Genomic DNA, 23677 nt, shown 5'->3' with positions numbered 1-23677 from the left:
AAAAGGTGGTTTTCGGTATGTCTTCTACGCACACTCATATTTGATGATACCTGGATCAAAGGTCCAGCTTTGTAAAGATTTGTGCTCCCTTTCATTTAGCAATTCATCTGCTATTGGAATAAGGTATTTGCCCTTGATGGTTATGCCATTGAGAGCTCGGTAATCAACGCATATTCGCCATGTTCCGTCCTTCTTGCGTACAAGTAGCACCGGTGAAGAGTAGAGGTTGCAACTTGGCCGAATAACTCCTGTTTCGAGCATCTCTTTTACAATCCTTTCTATTTCATCCTTCTGGAGATGTAGATATTGATATGGCCGAGTATTTACTGGAGGTTTGCCTGAAAGAATCGTTATATAATGATCATGCCGACAGGTAAGAGGTAGGTTGTATGGTTCATCAAATATATCTGAAAATTCAGCAAACAAAGGAAGTAGGTTTGGATCTTCAAATTCTATTGGCTCTCCCTTAGATTGCTGCTCAAGTTGTACCAAAAATCTGCTGCATGCTTTATGCAAAACCTTCTCCATTTGTTGTGTGCAAATCGTTGTTACGTCGCCCCCACGTTTGCCGTTCAGTATCACCTATTTCTCCTTACTGTAAAATTTCATAATTAGTTGCATAAAATTCCAAGAAATATCACATAATGTTGTCAACCATTTAATTATGAGCATGGCCTCATGATCATCAAGAGGGAGAAGGAAGAAATATGCAATTATCTCTTGGTAAGGCCTCATAATCAGCAACAGTTTCACTTGTGGGCGCCTACGATCATACTTCAAAATCCATCCATCGGCGACCTTAACGTCAAACCTGTTGCAATTCTCGATAGGTAAGGCCATCTGGATAGTAACCTTACTGTTTAGAAAGTTATTAGTACTGCCCATGTCGATGAGAACAGTGATCGGTTATTGTTTGAGAAGGCCTCCAACTTTCATCGTTTGCGGGTTTGAGTAGCCGGCTAGTGTATGTACCGTAACTTCGGTCGGTTGTGGCTCTTCTTCTGCATTTTCTTCTTCATGTTCAAGGCTCTCTTCTGGATGTTCAATGACCTCTTCTTCTATTGGTTCAATCATAAGAAGTCTCCCTTTACTACAGCGATGCTCACGGCTCCACGGCTCGTCACAATGCCAACATAACCCCTTCGCATATCGCTCCCGAAGCTCTTCTCTTGTTAACCTCTTTGGTGTAGGGACTTGGTCGATAGTAGGGGGGGCTGAGGGCTTCAATATTACTGGTTGAGGAGCGACCCTAGTCCTCTGAGCTTCATGGTTCAATTGCTCCTCTTGATGTTGTGCGAAAGAGATGGCTGCCATAAGCGTGTATGGTTGTCGCGTCTTAACTTCCCCCCGGATCTCCGGCTTTAAGCCCTCAATAAAGGTCCCCAATAGCTGTTTTTCAGACCAATCACGAGTTTGATTAGATAACCTTTCAAACCTGGTTTGGTACTCCTGAATGGTGGAGGTTTGTCGGATCTTTGCTAGTTGTCCGTCAATGTTCTCGTAATAAGTTGGTCCGAAGCGGTTCAGCAGTTCTTCTTTGAATTATCGCCATGAAAGGACTCCATAAGTGTGTTTAAACCAGTCAAACCACTGTATGGCATCCCCTTCAAGATGTATAGCTGCAATTTCCACCATGGATGCATCCGCAGTTTTATGGTACTGAAAATATCGCTCGGCGCACGAGATCCAACTAATTGGGTCTCCTTCTTCCCATCTAGGGAAGTCTACTCTCATGCGGGAATAGTTGGGGTTGGTCATAGAGCCTCCTCTCTCTTGGAAGTCATCTCTTTGGGCATGATGTAATTGGTTAGAGCTCTCTCCTTGATGTGATTTCTTCGGGCTTGGTGGTCGGCCCAAACTGAATTCGGTAAGGAGAGTCCAAATCTTATCCTCCATTCGTGCCTCGAAGGCTTCAAATTTAGCATTGATTGCCTCGTCAGATGCCATAGTATATGACTCCAAATCTGTGATGTTAAGATCTCTCTTTTGTTGACGGGTTAAAGGCATGTATAGGTTGAGAGAAGTGATGGTTGAAAGGGTTGGTGGATTGGTAGATGTAGGCTGCGGTTTAGGTTTGTTTTGTGGCTTTTTTGGGTGCAGTTTGAGGGTGTGGTTTGGTGCAGTTTTAGGGCTGTGGATGAAAGTTTTCGATCTGTGGTGGATGGCAGCAAAGGTTTGATAGAAATCAGTGAAAGTTTGCTGCAGAATTGTGTTGTCTTGTAAGAGCAGAATTGTCGTCGAAGAAACAACGGTTTCTTGACGAAATCTCCACAAAAAATTTGAGAGATTTGAGGAGGGAATTGACAGTAATATCTTAGTTTATATGACAACAACGATTTCCAATTTAATCAAGAAAATTTTGTAGAGGTTTGGACAGAGAAAATATAGTATCAAGATCAAACAAACAGTGCTATGCGGCTGAAATTCTGCAATGTATCTTTCGTTGTAGAGATGAAAATTTTATAACTAAAAGTTTATGCAGCAATATAGGAACAATTTTTTTTTTTTTTTTTGGATTTTCGGATAGGTATAACTAAATTGTAGCAGCAGTAAAGTAGAAAACCAGAACCTGTTGCAATTCACGGGGAGATCAAAGGATGATCCGCGGTGGTGGAGATGATGGCGGAATTTGGCGACGATATTTTAAGCAATTGTGGGAATTGCTTTGGCGGTTGTGGAGGGCTGATGGATGGCTATGGAAGGGCAGCGAGATGCCAAGAACGCTGCTCTGATACCAGGTGTTAGAACCCTTGCAGATTCTAAACTTGGGGTTGATCTCTTTAGGGGATCGGCCTCCTTGGAGCTCTATAGGGGTTCCTCCCTCCAAGTTGCTGCTCAAAGGCTGTAGAAAAGATTCATCTATTGCTTATCAAAAGAGGAGGAATACATGGCTCTTTATAGGGTTTCTAAACCCTAACTCCTAATAGGACTCCTACTCAAGACTCCTACTTCTAACCAACTCCTAATAGGACTTCTACTCAAGGCTCCTATTCCTTTACAACTCCTAATTCATCTCTAAGAAACAACCTCCTAACCCTAGTCGGCCTCTTCACCTCTTTAATAGGGGTCGACTTAGGTAGGTTTTACATGAATGTCCCTCTCAATTAGGACTCTCCTAGCTAGAGTCCTAACACATCTGTATGGACTTCGAAGGGCTCCCCGTAGTCCGGCAATTTGAGCACCTGTTTTTCCAACACAACAGCTTTCAGATCTTGGAATGCAGCTTCACATTTATCAGACCACCTCCAAGGCTGCTCCTTCAGCAACTCCGTCAGTGGACGAAACCAAGGCTGCTCCTTCACGCTTCGAATACCCCGTTATGAAGCATTAATAGTAGTTGACGAAACCAAGGAAGGATCTCAGCTTTGGCACCTTCTTTGGAGTTTGTCATTTCGCAATAGCTTGCACCTTTAATTTGTCCATCCGAACGCAGCCATCACCGATTCGATGCCCTAAGAATAAGATCTCCGTTTGAGCAAAGTAGCACTTCTCCCTTTTCATGAACAAAGTGTTCTCCCTGAGAACCTTGTAAATTGTTCAAAGGTGCTCGACATGCTCCTCGAGCGTTTGGCTGTAGACGATGATATCGTTCAAGTAGACGACCACAAACTTATCCAAATACTCCTTGAATAGTTAGTTCATTAGAGTGCAGAACGTGGCCAGAGCGTTGGTTAAGCCGAAAGGCATCATCACTAAGAACTCAAACGCTCCATACCTGGTCACACAGGTAGTCTTCACTTCGTTGCCTTCAGCAATGCGCACCTGCTAGTACCCTGACCGGATGTCAAGTTTGGAGAAATACTTGGCTTTGCCCAATTGGTCGAACAAGTCCGCGACGAGTGGGATGGGATACTTGTTCTTCATCGTCACTTTGTTGAGGGCTCGATAATCGACGCATAGTCGGAGGCTCCCATCTTGTTTCTTTTAGAATAGAACTGGAGCTCCGAAGGGTGCTTTAGAATTGCGGATGAGACCACCGCTTAGCAGTTCACCTAATTGCTTTTGGAGCTCTGCCAACTCTAGAGGGGGCATGCGGTAGGGTGGTCTCACTGGAGGCTTCACTCCTGGCTCCAACTCGATATGATGATCTACGCCTCTACGTTGCGGTAGAGTCTTCGACAACTTGGGTGGCATAACGTTTATGAACTCCTTCAGAACGTTCGCCACCACAGCAGGTTTATGAATGACCTTCTCGTCGAGTGGCTCTAGTTTCATAGCAGTCACGAATGTTAATTCACCTTTTCGTACCCCTTTCATCAGTTGTACTGTCGATATCTATTGGGGTCCTTGGTTCCTCTCCGAGAGACGGGAACCACACAGGGGTCGTCACCTCCCATTATACATAGGGAGTTTAGGAACGACATTGGCACCAACTTTGTTGCCTGTATGAACTCCATTCCAAGAATCACTTGGAAGTCTTCCAATGGCATCGCCATCATGTTCGTGCTCCCGCTTCATGTTTCGATCTTGATGGGGACTCCCTTTGCCAACTCGGAGACCCGCTTGGCCTCTGAGTTCACGACCTTCATCCGGCTTGGGTTCTTCTCCAAGGTTAGCCCAAGTCGCTTTGCTTCTCGATCGACAATAAAGTTATGGGTTGCACCCGTGTCCACCATTGCACGGGTTGTTTCGCCATTGAGCTTAATGTCTACATACATCTCGCTACTCCCTGCTTTCAATGGCTTTGCTTTGATGTTCTTCCCCACTTGACCTCGCAATGCATTTAACAAACGCATTGCTCTCATTCGGGGACCTTGCGACTCTTTATCGTCGCTGTTAGATTCTGAACTGCTTGAATTGAGGGCGACGACTTTGCCCTTGTCTGATTTGGGGGGATGGATGGAAGTTGTTAAAGCATTGAGTGCTTATTTCTATGGGCACTCCCTCACCATGTGCGGCTCTCCGCGCAAGAAGCATCCGTCAGGTTTCGAGGCCTTGCCTTTTGAGCTTGGCCCTTTGTGGGAACTCTTCTTCCTTTGTTCGCCTCCGGGCTCCTTCCCTCGAGAATATTTTGGAGGGTAATTTCCTGAAGATTGTTTCCTTTTTCCTGGGTCCTCAAAGGAAACAAAGTCGGTGAGCCTTTCTGCGGCAGCAATTGCCCTGATCACATCGGTGACATTCCTTCGATGCAGTTTTTATTGAGCCCATGACTTCAAACCATCGAGGAAGCTAAATAGCTTATCCTTTTCGGACATGTCTTGTATGTCCAGCATTAGTGCAGAAAATTGCTTCATGTAGTTTCAAATGAAAGTACTTTGGCATAGTTATCTTAGTTTCCTCCTTGCGACGAACTCGGTGTTCTCAGGTAGAAACTGAGTTCTCAACTCTCGCTTTAAGTCCTCCCATGTGTCCACCCGACACCGACCTTGTTGGATCTCCTCCCAACGGGTTCGCCACCAAAGTTTTGCATCCCCATTTCAAATACATGGTTGCCATCAAAACTTTAGTTTCTTCAGAATCAGGCCTCATAGCTCGAAAGTATTGTTCCATGTCGAACAAGGAATTCTCGAGCTCTTTAGCATCTCTGGCACCCCCATAACAATGTGGCTCAGGTGCCCTAAAGTTTTGTGGCGGCGTAACGCGGGTGTTGCTCCCTCCCGCATTTAGTGCCCTTGTGAGCATTGTCGCTTTGGAAGTGAGTTCCGCCACGACTTCGTGCAGATGTTGCACGGAGTCTTTGGTGTCGTCCGACAGTCGATCGACTAGGGCCTCCACCTTGTCGATTCGGGATTCAGCTTCTTCTTATGAGCTCTCTACCCCAAGAAGCCTTCTTTGGCTATGGTAAAGTTCCTCCAAGCTCGCTTCAAGAACATCCAGGCGGGTTTCCGCCGTTGTGAACCTCTCCTTATGGCTTTTTTTCTCGGTTGGTGCTCCAGATTGTGCCTCCTCCGCTCGCGGAGAGTAGCCAACTTCTCGCTCATCATATTCGCTGCCATGCTCCTCTTGAGCAGCTCCAACAACATGAGAGCGAGTTTGCACTTGCAGCCCACCTGCGGCTGCTTGGGGCAAGGGTCCGGCTTGCCCCGTCTTGCTCGATTTGCCACGATGCTTTGCCATGGCGAGATTGCGAAGTTTCTTCGCTGCTTGCTCGAATTGCTTGCCCGCTCTGATACCATAATGTCATGGACTTAGCTGGAATTGCCTAAGTCGTGAGGCACCATTGCGGCCAAGTTGCAAACTTTTCTTGAGTTGCCTAAGTCGCGAAGCACCCTTGCGCTAACTTCTTGGACTTAGCTGGGATTGCCTAAGTCGTGACGTGCCCTTGCGTTATACGTCCGCAAAGGGTCAGCTAGTTTGTAACCTCACTCTAGTCCCAAAGGACCTGTAAAAGAGAAAGTTGATTAGTTCGAAGAACGAGCGATAGACAAGTCTCGATGTCTCGTGGAAAGGGGAAGCTTTACAAGCAATTCAGCAAGCACCTTGAGTGCAAGAGAGAAAAGAGAGGAAGGAGAAAACAAGGACTTTAGAAGGTAGAACGAACAGTTGCAAGTCCATAAACAACTGCTCACCTAGTGCCGGGCGTGAAGGCAAGTTCCCATCAAGTTAACGTGCGAACTTGTGAAGATTTTTTAATGCCCGACAATATACCGAAGCCCCATCCAGCCTTGTGCCACCCGGGGGGTTCCAGGGTGCTGAGATGGCTGATGTTTTGGGTGCTGCAGGGGTCTGTAGAAAACAGCTCGCGACACGCGAAAACAAAGCCATTTTGGGGTTTTTTGGCCTTGCGCGGTGAGCAGTCGCACTGTAGCACTGCAACCTGTTCGAATTTGCATTTTTACAAGTAAAAGCACACAAAACAAAGGCAAAACAGGTTGCCATGTCTCTGTACAAGCATGCAAAAGCGATGAACTATCATCGACTTAGCTAAAATTGCCTAAGTCGTGAGGCACCCTTGTGGCGAAGACGCGAACTTAGCTTGAGTTTCCTAAGTCGCGACGCACCCTTGTGCCAACTTCTCGAACTTAGCTGGGATTGCCTAAGTCATGAGGCGCCTTTGCGACATATGCGTCCGTAAAGTTTCAGCCTAGTTGCAACCTCGTACAGGTCCCGAAGGACCTGTAAAACAGAAAGTTGATTAGATTGAAAACGAGCGACGGACAAGTCCCGGCGTCTCGTGAAGAGGGAAGCTTTACAAGCAATTCAGCAAGCACCTTGAGTGTACAAGAGAAAAGAGAGAAAGGAGGAAAACAAGGACTTTGGAAGGTTGAACGAACAGTTGCAAGTCCACAAACAGCTGCTCACCGGGTGCCAGGCGCGAAGGCAAGTTCTCGTCAAGAAAACGTGTGAACTTGTGAAGAATGATCAACGTCCGACAATATACCGAAGCCCCATCCAGCCTTGTGCCACCCGGTGGGTTCTAGGGTGCTGAGATGGCTGATGTTTTGAGCACTGCAGCGGGCTGCAGAAAACAGCCCGCTGTCACGGACAAACTTCTAAACAAGATGTTTGATGTAATGCTTATGTATGTCTGTGTCTTTTGGTATGTTCATGCCTTGTACAGCATGTAGAGGGACGGCCGAAGGCTTAATGGTCTCATTTTAGTTAGGTTAGTGGCCTCTTTAAGCTTGTAAATAAAGGTTGTGTCATGTGGACACGTGTGAGAGATTTTCGGTCTGTAATGGACCATTTTACCCTTTGTTGTGCAACTGTTCAGAGCTTGTAAAGTCTGTTTGTAATTTGCATTGTCTATGAAGTGTTTTTCGGAGATGTTTGCTTGTGGATCCCGATTGAGGCGTTCTCTTTAACCCGTTCTCTCTTTTGTTGGTCCTAAGGGACAATGAGAGGCTTCGGGGAGGCTGGCATTTGCGGACGGACACGCAAGGGTGCCGTACGACTTAGGCAAAACCAGCTAAGTCCGTGACAGATGGTATCAGAGCGGGACAAGCACTCATAGAAACACTTAGCATGCAAACGTGGGAGACCTAGCGGGGCTGCGTTGAGGGCAGTCAGCACACGCGCGACCGTTTGGGGGAAAACGAGCATGGAGATGTAGGGAAAAGGAGTCGCTCAGAGGAGCGGGCATCTGACATTGGCATTCAGAGGAATGACCAACCCTTCGCGCAAGAGGCACCACGAGAACAGACAAGCTTGGAAGAATGAGGAGCGCACAAAGGTTGGGATGGCTGAGTTTGAGCTATGACTCAACGTTGACAACCATACTTGATGGAGCTTAAGGCAAGCGAGGCGCTTGGTAAAGGGTGAGACCATGCAAGGTGGAATGAGTTGCTCAACGACCAAAAGAGTTATGCAAAGCTCACAGAGGTGAGGGGAATTGCTAGCTCGAAGAATTTGGTACTCATACATGGGCTTGTATGCGGACGATGGAATGTTCGTGGCCATCCCAAGGCGACCGAAACTCGGTGCCATGGAGCATTGAAACTTTTTCTTCGGCATGTGAAGGATACGTCCGTGGGAGGCTGAAGTGTGCAACGAGTTCAGCATGTTGCTAGGCCTTGAGTGGTGCAGCGGGTGCTGTATTGACGTGGAGTCACAATCTAGCAAGTGCGTTTGTAGGAGGCAGAACAATGCACAGTTTGTTCAGCAGATCGGAGTAGTCCAAGGGGATGGTGGTCTCCGAAATGAAGAGAGATGTTGCTCAAACGGGACAGTTATCCAGGAGGGATAAGTCTCGGCTCTCCAGATGGAGGAATATGTGGGACGGACCTCACAAGTTAAGAAGGAGTACCTCAACAAACAACAACTCCACGAAGCTCAATGGACTGAGCAAGCGGCGAGGAGTTGTTGCATGATCTCGTTCGAGAGAATGCATTGGTGGATGCATTGCGAGATCAAGTGGGGGAGCGACCCAAAGGGGGAGCGACCCAAAGCAAATCAAATGAAGACACACTTGGAGTCGATATGGAGATCAGACTCAAGGGAGGGCTGACCCGTGGAATGGTGGGCGCGAGGGCCACCATCGACTCAATGCAAAAACGAGGAGCGGAGCAACTTGGGTGTAACTTGGCGAAGTACCCAAGCCGCATGAAGGGAGCCAGCATAGAAGTTGAAACATGGAGCGGAGGCACAGTGCTTTCCTTAGACAGAGGTCAAGGACATGAACTCTTGCAGAGGCAAGAGTAGAATCATGTTGTTCCATGGGTCCTTCATTCTGACGGAGTGGACTCATCTTGCATGGTGCCAAAGACGAAAGGAGCTTCTGGGCACATGCACCTTATCTCGGAGAAGCATTTGATGGAGGAACTAAAGCGACTCAATTTGCGGAGACGAAATTGGGTTCAGAAGGCCTTAGCACGGGGCAAGAGGACTTAGAGGTGGGTACTCTTGAAGAATATGCCACAGTGTTGCCATTCAAGTTGCCATGAAGGAAGCGGTGCGCAGCGGAGATTGTGCTGGTAGGGGCAGAGGCCCAGGATCCAGACAATGGTGCACAAATTACAGTGAAGTCGATGGACTTCGGGAGCTACTAGGCGACGGACTGTTCTAGAGCGGTGCTTCATCTAGGTGTGACCCAAGAGTGGGTGAATGAAGGTCGATTGCCAAAGGAGCGAACAAAATCGAAGGTAGAAGAGACCCTGCGATGTATTGGCAGAGGCCACACATGGAGGGTTCACAATTCGAGTTCATCCCACAAGGATCAGAATGCAATAGAGATGTCACCAGGAGTCGACATGGTGCAGCGGATCGTGGTGTAATAGTTGGTGGCAAATGCGATACACACAATCTAGTCCCGTGAGGGACTAGATCATATGGAGGTATGATCGGGAGCTACTGGAAGCTCCACTTCGGTGAACAACACGACGGCAAGAAGGGCTATGGATTCAAGGAGTGAAGGCCATGGTACCGCAGAGGCGGGTCTTCCGTGCGTGCATCGAATTTTGCATCGGATGAAAGCCTTGGTCATCAGCATATGGGGGGCTGTGTTCCACCAAGGGAAAAGTTCGAATGCAAGTACCAGTGAGTCCCATGGGAGGGACTTGATCATGCAGAGGTATGATTGAAGCAGCTGGAGAGTTGGACTGCTCCAGAGCTCATATTCGCTTAAGGGAGCCCGGCAAGTCAGACGACTAGGTCGAGTAAGCGAACGTTGCTACTAAGGAAGCTAAGGAGAACAGAATCGGTGCAAACCCTACAACGTGATGGCAGAGGCCATGCATGGGAGTTGCAGTCTGTCTTTCCATCGACCAAACAGACTGCTTGGAGAACACAGAGGTGTTGAAGCAGGGGGTCGAAAGGGGCGAGGAAGCGACGACGAGTCCAGAGGGACTTAGCTACCCAAAATCAAGCATTAGTTAGAATGGAGGTGGACTCGGAGGAGTGCCACAGAGGCATATCTACTGATTGTGAAGAAAAGGGATGCAGATGCGAGGCGACGGATAGTAGTGCCATGGGCATGGCAGCGCCATGGTACCGCAGAGGCGGGACTTCCGTGAAAGTCATTGATCCTTTGCTCTCATGGAGGGAGAGCGCTTGGTCGTGAAAGGGGCCGAGGAGGTAGAGCATGCAAAGGCAATCTCCAAGTACTGAGACAAGGCTGAAGGGCAGAGGCCGAGGAACTTTGTAAGACTGGTGTCAATGAGCTTCTCATCAAGATAGCCGAAAGTGAAGGACTTCGGGTCATGCAAGAGTGCATAACTAAGGAACGAAGCAGGCAGTACGCGGTGCTGTACCTTTGCTACTCAGTGGAGTAGGCGACAGGGTTGATGGAGAAGACGGTACAATCCCAGAAGTTCGATGGCATTGAGAAGGTGAATCACAGTAACTAACTCAACGCAAGGAGTGCAAACACTTCAAGTGCTTCAGAAGTGTGAGCAAAGAGCAGGCGCTAGTAACCAGCTCGATGCATGGAGTACAACCTTGAGGAGGCGGGCAAAGTCAAGTAACCTTTGCCTTCTCAACCCTTAAGAGAATGGGCGAAACCGAGTACCCCAATTCTCTTATCTATCCAGCAAAGGAGCTCTGCACAAGTTCAAAGACCCTTCGAAGATAATGGAAGACAATAGTTGTCAAATCCTCACCAACGGTGATCAGTGCTACTGAGAGTAGATTGTCCGCTTCATTTCCCAACGAAATGCCAATCGAAAGCGGAAGTGATGCGAACCTACTTGGATGTGACAACTAAGCGAAAGAAGAGTCAATGAGCAAATGTTGTGGAGGAAGGACCCAAAACTTCAGAAGTTTGCGAGACGATGCTCGTTAAAGCTCTAACAAGCATCCACCCAGTTCAAGCAGCATGAGGCATTTGAGAGACTAGCGTAGTAAGAATGGTCTTTTCCTTCATTTGAAGGATCCGCATGAACCAACAGGGATCAATACAACTCAGCCAACCCCATACTAGAGTCAGAGTTATTAGCGAGTTGAAGCAGCATGGCGGATCAAAGGTTCGACTACTCAAAAAACAACAGCGGAGAGTAGCTGGGAGCCAAGAGGCGCATTGTAGCTGGAGCAGAAGATTGAAGACTCAGCAAAGGTGAGGAGTTGCAGTGTCGACAAAGGCTTCAACGAGGACGTCGAAGGAATAAGCGGGGGAGAATGTCACGGACAAACTTCTAAACAAGATGTTTGATGTAATGCTTATATATGTCCGTGTCTTTTGGTATGTTCATGCCTTGTACAGCATGTAGAGGGACGACCGAAGGCTTAATAGTCCTATTTTAGTTAGGTTGGTGGCCTCTTTAGGCTTGTAAATAAAGGTTGTGTCATGTGGACACGTGTGAGAGATTTTCGATCTGTAATGGACCATTTTACCCTTTGTTGTGCAACTGTTCAGAGCTTGTAAAGTATGTTTGTAATTTGCATTGTCTATGAAGTGTTTTTCGGAGATGTTTGCTTATGGATCCCGATTAAGGCGTTCTCTCTAACCCGTTCTCTCTTTTATTGGTCCTAAGGGACAATGGAAGGCTTCGGGGAGGCTGACCTTTGCGGATGGACACGCAAGGATGCCGCATGACTTAGGCAAAACCAGCTAAGTTCGTGACACCGCGGTACGCGAAAACGGAGCCATTTTAGGGCTTTTTGGCCCGGTGCGGTGAGCGGTCGCACTGCAGCACTGCAACCTGTTCGAACATGTATTTTTATAAACAAAACACACAAAATCAAGGCAAAACAGGCTGCCATGTCTCTGTTCAAGCATGCAAAAGCGACGAACGGTTCGTTGAACGAAGTTGTTGCGAGTGCGCGACGACCGTTCGTGACAGTGTGTCATCTCTTTATTTGGATTCTAGAGGCCAGTATAATTCAAATGTTGAGAAATATATAATATAAAATGCTTAGTTAGTTTTATATGGTCTGGGACAACAGATGCAGGAAAAGATTATAAAGAATTAACTATGGATAGTAAGGATGCAGGACAACAGTGTTTGCCTGATTAGTAAATTTTACACTATGCAGTCAAGCATTCCCTTTGAAATCTCTTTAGTGTCATCTTTGCTTAGTCCTCATTGACAATCTCATTTACATAATCTTAGTCTTGTCTTTGTTGCATTCAACTATAAAAAAATGAATTTGTGAGTTGAATTATACAAAAAAGTCCAAATCTACCATTATTTCTGGACCTAGGAGTCCAATTTGCTTTCTTCATAGAAAGAAACCAAAAAAGTTGCCTGCTTTTAGTAGTGTTTTGGTAAAAACCTCTTACAGATCAAGGTAGAAGCCAAGTTTTGACTACTGTTGTTGGATGGTGGTTCTGATTTGTCACTTAAGCTGATTCGGTAGTGAGATGTTTCATGGATTTGTCTTACCAACAAATTGTTAGTAAATGTCTACATAAAATTGCAACATTTTTGTGCTCTTTCTTCAAATCCCATTACTACATGATATTTTCTGCTAAATGTAAGCTGTGGCTAATAGTTGATGGTCGTACAGGTCTTCCCCTTGCTTATAGACAAGTATTCATTTAAAGAACAGGCTGATCTGGTCTGGGAGTTTTTGTGTAGCATCCCTGTGGATATGATGATGAAGTTCCTTCCCTGGCTTTCATTTTCTATTTCGTCCGATGAACACCAGGATATGATCAACTGTTTAAGCAAGATATTACCAAAGGAAAAGCTTCTTAAGCAGGTAATGTTTCTCTTCATGCAGGATTCCTTTGTCTTTAAATCAAGATTCATTCAACTAAAGCTTCTTTTATATTATATTTATATATATATATATATTATTTGTAATTACAGGTCATATTCACTTGGATAGAAGACAAAGGTATGGCCAACATTGGACAAAGTCATGTTGATGATTTTCTATCACAGAGTTCTGCACCTGGCAGGTCTATTGTTCACACTGAGAAGTATGCCTGTGTTTCTGATCTTTCCATGACTGGGAAGAGAAAACACAAAGAATCGGACAGCGAAGGTTTTGATCTTGGGTTGTATCCAATAGATGAGATATTGCATTGGCATAATGCTATTAGAAAAGAATTGAATGATATAGCAGAAAGTGCAAGAAAAATACAACTTTCTGGAGATTTTTTGGATTTGACTGCCTTTAACACAAGGCTTCAATTCATTGCCGATATATGCAACTTTCATAGGTAAGAAAATTCTTTTAAGACTTTTTGTTGAATAGTAGCAGAGAAAATTCATTTGAATTTTGGTTAAGACCTGTTGCTTGGATTTTAATTAGCTGCCTGAGCATTTTTGATATAGTTATAGAACAAAATTTAAACATTAACCATTCCAAGGAAGCGGACTGTGATTTATAGAAAGTCTGAATATATCATAATTTTCATATAACAAGTTGGATCAATGCTTTCACAATAAGAACAGGAACTGCATTTGAGATGATGAGTTACAACATGAGACAACAGTGATCTAGGAATTCTACATACGTTTACCGTGATTCTTTGACTTAGTGCCTTGTATCTATTGACGAGTAGTCATTTTTGCACATGCAGTTATGCTGAGGACCAGGTAATATTTCCGGCAGTATTGGATGGAACGGAATCCCTTTTGCAGGAGCATGCAAATGAAAAAATTCAGTTCAACAAGTTTAGGTGCTTAATTGAAGAAATCCAGAGTGCAGCGGCCACTTCTACTTCTGTAGAATTCTATTCTGAGTTGCAGTCACATGCTGATCAAATAATGGATACTATTCAGAAACATTTCCAAAGTGAGGAAGCTGAGGTAGGCTGATACTGACAACATGAACATTGTGGTTGTCTTTTATGAGTGTCTGAGAATATGTATTATTGTTCTCTTTAGGTTCTTCCTCTTGTCAGGATGCATTTTTCTCCTGAGAAGCAGCGGAAGCTGCTTTTTAGAGGTTTGTGTGTTATGCCCTTGAAATTGTTAGAGCGTGTTCTGCCATGGTTTGTTGCAAACTTAAGCGATAAGGAGGCAAATTCATTTCTCCAGAATATGCATCTAGCAGGTTGGGTTATTCTCGTGTGTATCTGTACTCGTACTTTTTGCTGCATTTTACTGCACTCTTTGAAGGCCATATAAAATTTATGTTTTATGACACAGCCTCGCCATCTGAAGATGGACTTGTCACACTTTTCTCTGGTTGGGCATGCAAGGGTAGGAGCAATGCTATTACCAGTTCTGGCAAGTTCATATGCTTCACTTCAAAAGCATTCAGCTGCTTTCCTTTAGAAGACAATACTGAATCAGAAGAAGATTGCAGTAAAGATTTCTGTGCATATGCTAGTCTAGTTGGTTATAAGAAAGACATAGAAGTTCTGGAAGGTGAGAACATTGCTAGGCCTGTTAAACGAAGCAACTTCACAGAATCATATGGAAATTCTGGCAAGAATAATAGTCTAGAAAGTGATGAATTTGAAGGCATGTCAACTAGCCAAAAGCCCTGCTGTGTGCCAGGGCTAGCAGTCGCTAACAGTTACACTGGATTAAGCTCACCTGAGGCATCGAAGTCCTTGCTTTTCTCATATTACAATCCGTCTGTTCCTTACTTAAAATCCAGTCTCTTTATTTCAGAGATGGAATTGAATTCATATAGTAGAGAGACCACTTTGAGGCCAATCGACAACATATTTAAATTTCATAAGGCCATAAGCAAAGATGTGAAGTATTTGGATGATGAATCAGGAAACCTTATACCTTATGATGAAATCGTTCTTCGGCAGTTTAGTGGAAGATTTCGCTTATTGTGGGGTCTATATAGAGCTCATAGTAATGCTGAGGATGACATTGTTTTCCCGGCTTTAGAATCAAGAGAAACTCTTCATAACGTGAGTCATTCATACACCCTTGACCACAAACAGGAAGAAAAGCTATTTAACGATATTTCAGAAGTACTTGCTGAGCTTTCACAACTGCATGATAGCTTGGGAACAAAAAACAATAAAGATGTTGCAAGTGGAAGTAAGTCCTGCTCTTCTCTTCATGTAATTGATCGGACAAAAAAGTATAATGAGCTTGTGACCAAGCTTCAAGGAATGTGCAAATCTCTACGAGTTACTCTTGATAATCATGTCTTCAGAGAAGAGCTTGAATTATGGCCATTGTTTGACAAACATTTTTCAGTGGATGAGCAAGATAAGATTGTTGGACGAATAATAGGAACAACAGGTGCAGAGGTCCTCCAATCAATGTTACCATGGGTAACTTCTGCTCTCAGTCAAGAGGAACAGAATAAGATGATGGATACATGGAAGCAGGCAACCAAGAATACCATGTTTAATGATTGGCTAAATGAGTGGTGGAAGGACACTTCCTCATTTTCTACAGATGCAACAGGGAGTTCTAGTTTTCAGAAAGGTCTTTTATTTAATCATATCTTTTGCTATTTGTACTTTCTATGGTTCTTAATGTTGTGGAAATTATGCCCCTAGGCCTATGCTGATTTTGTCCCCATATAAATGATTTATTGTTGCATCCACTTAGGGGTTGATTACGAAGAAAGTATCGAGCAAAGTGACCAGATGTTCAAACCTGGTTGGAAAGATATATTTAGGATGAACCAGAATGAGCTGGAATCAGAGATACGAAAGGTTTCACGAGACTTGACGCTTGATCCACGAAGAAAGGCTTATCTTATACAAAACTTAATGACAAGGTTTGTGTTTTTTGAGCTACTTATCATGCTAATGTCGATACATTAAAGTCAGCAACTTCTGGTTGGACATTGCAGTCGTTGGATAGCTGCTCAGCAGAAACTACCTCAGGACAGAACTAAGGAAGCTTTGGATGGAGAAGATGTACCTGGATGCTCTCCATCCTTTCGGGATCCAGAGAAACAAATCTTTGGCTGCGAGCATTACAAGAGGAACTGCAAACTCCTCGCTGCATGTTGTAACAAGTTGTTCACGTGCAGATTTTGCCATGACAAAGTCAGTGATCATTCAATGGACAGGTATCATCTTTAATTATGCTAAAAAGATTTTTCCATGTATAATTTGTCATGAAACTGTGCTTGGCTCTAGTTCCATCATTCCATGTTAATTATTTGTTAATTTGTTTGTAGAAATTTATATAACCAAATTGATTTGCTAAAAATGTTGATACAATGGATTTTGTGCAAGCCTTCATTAAGGCTAAGTTCTTATGTACATTTTATTATTGCATGGAGCACCTAAGATTCCCCATAGAAAAATCACTTCTCAGTTCTCACACATCACGGTTCTCGAGAATCTCTCACCACGTCAGCCCCTCACACTGCCCATCACCGCCAGTCCATCGCTGCCTGTCGCCATCCTCATCCACGGTTACCTGGTACATCTTCTCCTTTCCTCCTTCAGCTCCTCCTCCACGTCCTCTTCTCCTCCTTACCTTCCTTTTTCTTCCTTCTTTCGTCTTCTTCTTCCTTCTACCTCTACCCTGCTCCCTCCCTCAAACCAGCAAATGGTACTGCAGTATATGCCGCCATACCATTTGATGGTACCAGCATGGAGTGGATCTGTATCGGTCTGACAATGGACCGGCCTATATTGGTCTAATACCCAAAATTGAATTCCTTGCATATCAATGTATGCCATACAATTTTGGTTCATGTTCACACATTAGCACTGTGCAACCCTTTGCCGTGCTTCTATATTTACTTGTATGATATATAATATGTTGTAGTCAGTACTTGGCAGTATGGCTAGTTCTATTTTTGAAAACATTGGCACCAATGATTTAAATCTCATTTTGATAACTGTTTCAATAATAACCTATTGAACTAGCAATACATTGGTTTGACCATCTGATTTCATTGAATAAAATAACAAATAAAACATAGAAGAATGATTTTGTTCCAATATCAAGCTATATGTTTCGATGCTGATACTTGTTGGAATGGTAAAAACTAGATGTATGATCGAAATTTGAAACCTTGTTTGGTCCTATCTCTATTGGCTGTTGGTTCATCTTCGCTCATGATGATTGTTACAATTGGATTGTATGTGGATCGAGGGTTGTGGTTTGTTCCATATAGGACATTGTCCACTTGGGCTCTCCAGCTTGCACCAATCAACATGTGGGCCACAAGGTTGTCTTTAGAAACTGTGCCCTATGCCAGAAGGTTGAAACTTGCTTAAGAGCCATATACATCCTTGACTTATTTTTTATGTGCGATCTTTAGACCCCTATGTATGCCATGCTAGGTCATGTTTGACTTTTTAAGTGTGTGTAGCTGTTTGCAGTGGCTGATAAAACCTTTTGCTTTATGGTGTCCCAGGCATTTTTCAACTAGTAAAATGGTGTGTGTGTGTATATACAAATGTATATGTATATATATGTTGTTAGGACTCTAGCTAGGAGAGTCCTAATTGAATTTTATTGAAAGGGGCATTCATGTAAAACCTACCTAGCCGACCCTTATTAAAGAGATGAAGAGGCTGGCTAGGGTTAGGGTTAGTTGGGAGGTTGTTTCTTAGAGTAGGAGTCTTATTAGGAGTTGGTTAGAAGTAGGAGTCTTGAGTAGGAGTCCTATTAGGAGTTGGGGTTTAGAAGCCTTACATGTATTCATCATCTTTTCATAAGTAATAGATGAATCTTTTTAGCAATCTTTGAGCAGCAACTTGGAGGAGGGAATCCCTATAGAGTTTCAAGAAGGCCGATCCCCTAAAGAGATCAACCCCAAGCTTAGAATCCGCTAGGAACATATATATGTATATGTATATGTATATGTATATGTATGTGAATTTATATATATATATGTATATATATATACATATATATGTATATATACATGTATACATACATATATATATATACATATACATGTATACATACATATATATAATTTATATACATGTATATATACATATATATGTGTGTGTGTATATATATGCAAGGATTTTTGTTGAAGTTTTCAAATGGTGGAATGCACATCCTGTTATGGTGTTGCTATTTGGAGGACTAACAGTTTTGGATTCCTTAGCTATAACCTTGACATTGCAATGTATTATAATGCCAAAATTTGGTTCTTTATTGATCATCCTTTTTTGTCCTTCGCAGAAAAGCAACAACTGAAATGATGTGTATGCGTTGTTTGAAAGTTCAACCAGTTGGCACATGTTGCAAGACACCTTCCTGTGATGGATTCTTGATGGCAAAGTACTATTGCAATATCTGCAAATTTTTTGATGATGAGAGGTTGATGCTCAATACTGTACTCTTAGTAGCATAATTTGGTATCAGGAAAAGTAAATGCCCCATATTTTATTTTTTCTTTACTATTCCTTGGTTGAATTTCTATAAGTTCTATTTGACTTCTTATGCCTATTGCTGAAGAATCATTTATTATTTTTTGCATCCATCTTGAGCATATAGACATTTTATCTATGCATATATAAAAAAATAATCTTTTAGGTGAATGTATTAATTCAGATACTAAACCACTGCATAGCAACATTTTGCTGTATGATTTGAACTTTAAAGTTCCTCAGAGAGAAACAGAAACGTCCTATACACAACTAAGGGATCAAATACTGATTTACTGGTCTGACCTAGGTCGGTACCAGACCAGACCATATAGGTTGCTAGTCAGCAATTGATTTTTATTATACCTAGTAGTACAGATCAGTACACTGCTTAATATACTGATATCATATGGGTCCAAATGGTCGCAGAAACCAGTATTAGACTGAGATTTAAATCCCTGTTGACTACTGTCTATTTCTGGCAGAAATTGATCTCTCTCTCTCTCTCTCTCTCTTTGCAGAACTATGTTTCCTAGATTGACTGTGTATTGATAAAATACCAATTTGTAGATGCTATTAAGTGACTTCTGCTAGAACAAACCTGAAACATGATGCTGGTACAATTTTGATCTTGCTGCAATAATTTCCTTCACAATTCTCAATGTGAAAACCCCAGCATCACTCGTCACCTATTAACATATAGCTAATGCTGTAATTTCTGTATTTCAGAAGCGTCTACCACTGCCCGTTTTGTAACCTGTGTCGTGTTGGAAAAGGGCTTGGCACAGATTTTTTTCATTGTATGACTTGCAATTGTTGCTTGGGAATGAAATTGAAGGAGCATGAATGCCGGGAGAAAGGTCTAGAGACAAACTGTCCGATTTGTTGTGATTTTTTATTTACATCAAGTGCAGCTGTAAGAGCTCTACCCTGTGGACATTTCATGCATTCAGCATGCTTCCAAGTATGTTCGTATTCCTGTCATTTTTTTCTTTTGAGGATTTTTATTAGCTATGTTGTTGTCTTGCATGTCTTTGATTCAGGAACTTGATTGATAACCAGCATTTTTCTCGTTATTTTTGTCTAGGCGTACACCTGCAGCCATTACACCTGTCCGATTTGTAGCAAATCCTTGGGAGACATGGCTGTAAGATAACATCATGTTTTCCATGATTGAGCAAAGTTCTATTGCATTTGCATTATAGGTCTTTTTGAGGGTTTCATTGTGAATTATAAGTATGTTCATGAAAAAAAGAAGAGTGAACTAAAAGCTGGATATGATCCTTTGATGATTCATAATGCCTTTAATTTCACATCACTGTAATAGAATTAATGGCGAATTTGGTTTCTGGTTGTGAGATGTGTGTGCATGAGCACAGCATGCATTTGAATCAACTTGTATGCATGCCATCATTGTTACCCTTTTTGTGTTGTCAGATGCTATAATAAAAATGATTTATTGTCAGATAGCATTAATTTCTTTCTTTTACAACATATAACATTCTCTAGAAGTTTCATTCTCTAATGTTTTTATTCAATTGTGAAGCTAAATTCATAGCTAATTCAGCTGGAGTTCTGGAATCTTTAAGTTATTTGTTGCATGTCAATATATGAGTCCTTATTTTAAATAAGATAATCGCCATGCCAGAGTAACACTATATTTTTGTCTGCTTCCAAGTAATCAAATGTTCTGCCCAATAAAAAAATGTGTGTTGACAATTAGATGGTAAGATGTGACAGTTAAGAATTCTATACATTGCTTCATTCTAACCTTGAATCCCTGACTTCAATGTAGACCCTGAAAATTTCCATGTAATTTTTCTATATGACCATTGAATCCTCCTAAATGCAAAAGTTCATCACTTACTAGCATTTTTCTAATGATAATTTCCACACTTTTCCAGAATTCCTATTTGATTTCATCATCTAAACTGGCACCTATAACATTATCAATTTCTCTAGCATTCTGTTACTGACTCATTCAGCCTTTCCAACATGATTTGTGTAACTGATTCCATTTCAGATCAACCACAATCTTGAAAATTTGTCTTTTTACTGATCATCAAAATCCAACATTTTGCCAAGGGAATTACACCTATTCCCTGGTTCCTTGGGAATCTCTTGGGGGACTTTTTGTCTCTAGTTGATGCTCTTGAGGTTGTTAATCTCTCCCATATTCCTAGAGATCTCAATTTTGTAGCACATAAACTTGCTAGAGATCACACACATTTCCCTTCTTCTGGAATATTGCTAATTCTTTGGTAGCGCAATTTTATTCTGACGCTGTAATCTAATACTATGTTCTCTTTTCCTTTCAAAAAAAGAATCAATGACTAATCCCAAGTTGATTATAGCAGCCTGAATGAATATCATCTTATTTTCCATTGATCCTGGCTGATTCAATCATGGCCGATTTTTATTTGATTTCTAGTTGTTTGAAATAAACCCATCCTACAATTGGTTTGAACGATCTAGCTGATTTGAACCTGCCTTCATCCTAAATCCCACAAACAATCTTGGGTCCAATCAGGATCTGCAATTATTGCTGCAATATTTTCTACGACAATGCCCACCCTACTCCCGCAATTTTCTTCTTGTATATCAAGGTTTATATACTTTTAGTTTCTTAAATTTTCACCCATTTGATATGTAAGCATTTTATGCTTATCCTCTTTCTGATTGTTGTATCAACTAATTCTAACACACTTCCTAAAGGTGTTCTGATATTGTGATATTGCATCTTTACCTGCAGTATCAACTAGTTCAAAACAGTGCAAGAATGGTTGCTCATTTTTCACTGCATCTGAGTAACATTCTAATTGCTTCTTTGTTCTACAAAGCATGTGGTCTTAAATATGCTCTTCATCATTTCAAAGCCACAACTTAGCCCCAAATCATCTGGTAGATTGGTAGAGATTCACATTTCATATGTGATAAATCAAAATTTAGCTAAGCAAATAGGACATTCCTCTTCCATTTGGGGCCATTTGATGTAAAGGATTTAGTAGCATGCAACCATAGGCAGAGTTCTATCAGGTCATATGCGTAATAACTACATAAGGACACAGCTGAACCTCCTATTAGTTCTATCAGGTCATATGACATGAGGACACAGCTGAACCTCCTATTACAAGTGCTTAACATGACAGTTGAAACTACACAAATGTTTGCTAGGGCATGCTTGACGACATATTATTCTGCATTATTCTTCATTTATTCTAACTAGAAGTACTTGTGTACTTGTTCAGGTGTACTTTGGCATGCTTGATGCCTTGTTGGCTGCTGAACAACTTCCTGAAGAGTACCGGGATCGATGTCAGGTAACAAAAGACAATCTTTACTCGCCTTGCATGATACTAAACTAATTACTTTATGATAATTCCAGGATATCCTATGTAATGACTGTGGCAAAAAGGGCAAATCTCGCTTCCACTGGCTTTACCACAAATGTAATTCTTGTGGTTCATACAATACAAGGGTGATTAAGATTGACAGTTGCTCTACATCAAATTAATGAAGTAATCACTTGTTTATTCAATGTTTTGTTTTCGGTGTGTGTAAATATACAATTAGTAGCAATTTTTACATCTGTGCTGTAGTGCTCATAGTTCATAGCCTACCAATTTCGCAACAAACATAGAAAATCACAATTATTTGCATTAGTAAGTGCTTCCTTGCTTCCTATGGTTTGTACAAGGAAAATTTCTTTTCCCTGTAACCTCAAAAGACAGAACAGGTTGGATGTGCTTCGTTCCACTGTGTCAAGTTCGGTCAACAAAAAAGTTAAGCTAAATGTTGTTACTTATTTATGTTACGTTATGTTATCATTGCAAGTAGCAATCTCAGACATTTTCAATTCACAGTTTCATCTGTTAACTTTTGTAGCTAAGAACTTTCAATTTATTTTTGAATTCCTGCAATTATTATCTGGTATTTTGTATTCTCCTCTTTAGTTTGTGCTATGGAGAACTAGTGCCCTCTTGGTGTTGGTGTTCTAACTTTGTCATGAACGGTGGATGTTCCTCTGATTAAGCCCTTTGCAAGGCCGGAAAGCTGATGTTGAAAGAAAAAAAAATGATGTTGAAAGATTCAAAATTCCAAATAATACCTGGACTCAAGATTTCAAATAATACTTGTACACATTGATCAGCAGTCCTATCAAGAATTGATACTGGGCCATATAGATTAGTATGAGTCAATTATATTTTTATATTTGGTGATATTGAATGATACAGGTTGACATACCCAGTATATCAGTACCTTCGAAGCAGATGGAGATTTGAGAAAACCTTGCACAGATTATTTTATGTTTTATTCTCCTGGTGACATTTTATGCATGTAAGCTTTCATCTCTGTATATGCTTTACAATTGGCTTTTCACAAGAGAACTCCACAAGTAGTTGCAATGCCAGTAGGTGGTAAACAGATATGCAATGCATTTACTCCAGAGTTTACACAAGAATTCCTTGATGGTTTGCTGAAATTGATGTCTTCATTTGCCATATTCAATAAAATTAGTCTATGATTTTTATGTTCATGCAATAGAAAATGTAGGCAAAAGTTGTTTGTAGCACAAGACAAATGATTGGTGATTGATGAAAAAAATTGATCACACTTACAATTACTTCTATATTTTCCTGATGCATGGGTTGACACAACTTGAAGTCTTCATGTACCATTTTCAAGAAATATATTGCTTTTCTTCTCGTTTCTCTAAAATTATCGCTGTTTTATAGTTGCCAATTTATGTTTCTGTTTTCTCCTCTTCCGCCTATTTTGAATTTTCTTGTTTCTATTAACTTGATATCACAATTACAATGCAGAACTCACCAAAACCCCATGTCACTGGCAATGCCGAAAGCTTGAGTCATATTTTGTCCTCTTTTCGTACATGGAGAAGAGTTAGCCCACTAGAGCTATCTAATCTGTTAACACCATCTCTCTCTTTCTCTCTCTCATCAGACATGCAGCTTTATGGAGGACTCAAACCATGGGAGGGGATTCCATAGAGCTGCCATCAAGAAACAGTCGCCACCATCATAATCGTGATCATGATCATGATCAAGGAGGCATGCATGATGATGACCCAGAGGACTAGGGATGTTGTGGCAGGTTGTCCGGCGTTAGCACAGCATGAGT

The 23677-nt window shown here is 42.1% G+C and overlaps 1 protein-coding gene across 1 annotated transcript in view; it reads left to right on the top strand.

Moving 5' to 3' along the window:
- Positions 1–22406, top strand: part of LOC135627059 (zinc finger protein BRUTUS-like) — a 32734-nt gene extending 10328 nt beyond the window's left edge. Inside the window, exons 3-14 of the mRNA XM_065133012.1 lie at positions 12823–13017; positions 13128–13483; positions 13847–14075; positions 14154–14322; positions 14418–15671; positions 15798–15969; positions 16045–16266; positions 18354–18491; positions 19268–19502; positions 19626–19685; positions 21787–21858; positions 21924–22406. Of these exons, the coding sequence (XP_064989084.1) occupies positions 12823–13017; positions 13128–13483; positions 13847–14075; positions 14154–14322; positions 14418–15671; positions 15798–15969; positions 16045–16266; positions 18354–18491; positions 19268–19502; positions 19626–19685; positions 21787–21858; positions 21924–22052 (3231 nt within the window). The 3' untranslated portion in view covers positions 22053–22406. The remainder of the gene's footprint in view (positions 1–12822; positions 13018–13127; positions 13484–13846; positions 14076–14153; positions 14323–14417; positions 15672–15797; positions 15970–16044; positions 16267–18353; positions 18492–19267; positions 19503–19625; positions 19686–21786; positions 21859–21923) is intronic.
- Positions 22407–23677: the final 1271 nt, after the last annotated feature.

The sequence above is a fragment of the Musa acuminata genome, chromosome BXJ2-11 (genome assembly GCF_036884655.1).
Source record: "Musa acuminata AAA Group cultivar baxijiao chromosome BXJ2-11, Cavendish_Baxijiao_AAA, whole genome shotgun sequence".
In the NCBI taxonomy this organism is placed as follows: Eukaryota; Viridiplantae; Streptophyta; class Magnoliopsida; order Zingiberales; family Musaceae; genus Musa; species Musa acuminata.
Note: the sequence above shows the minus strand (reverse complement) of the source record. Positions and strands in the feature narration are given on the sequence as shown.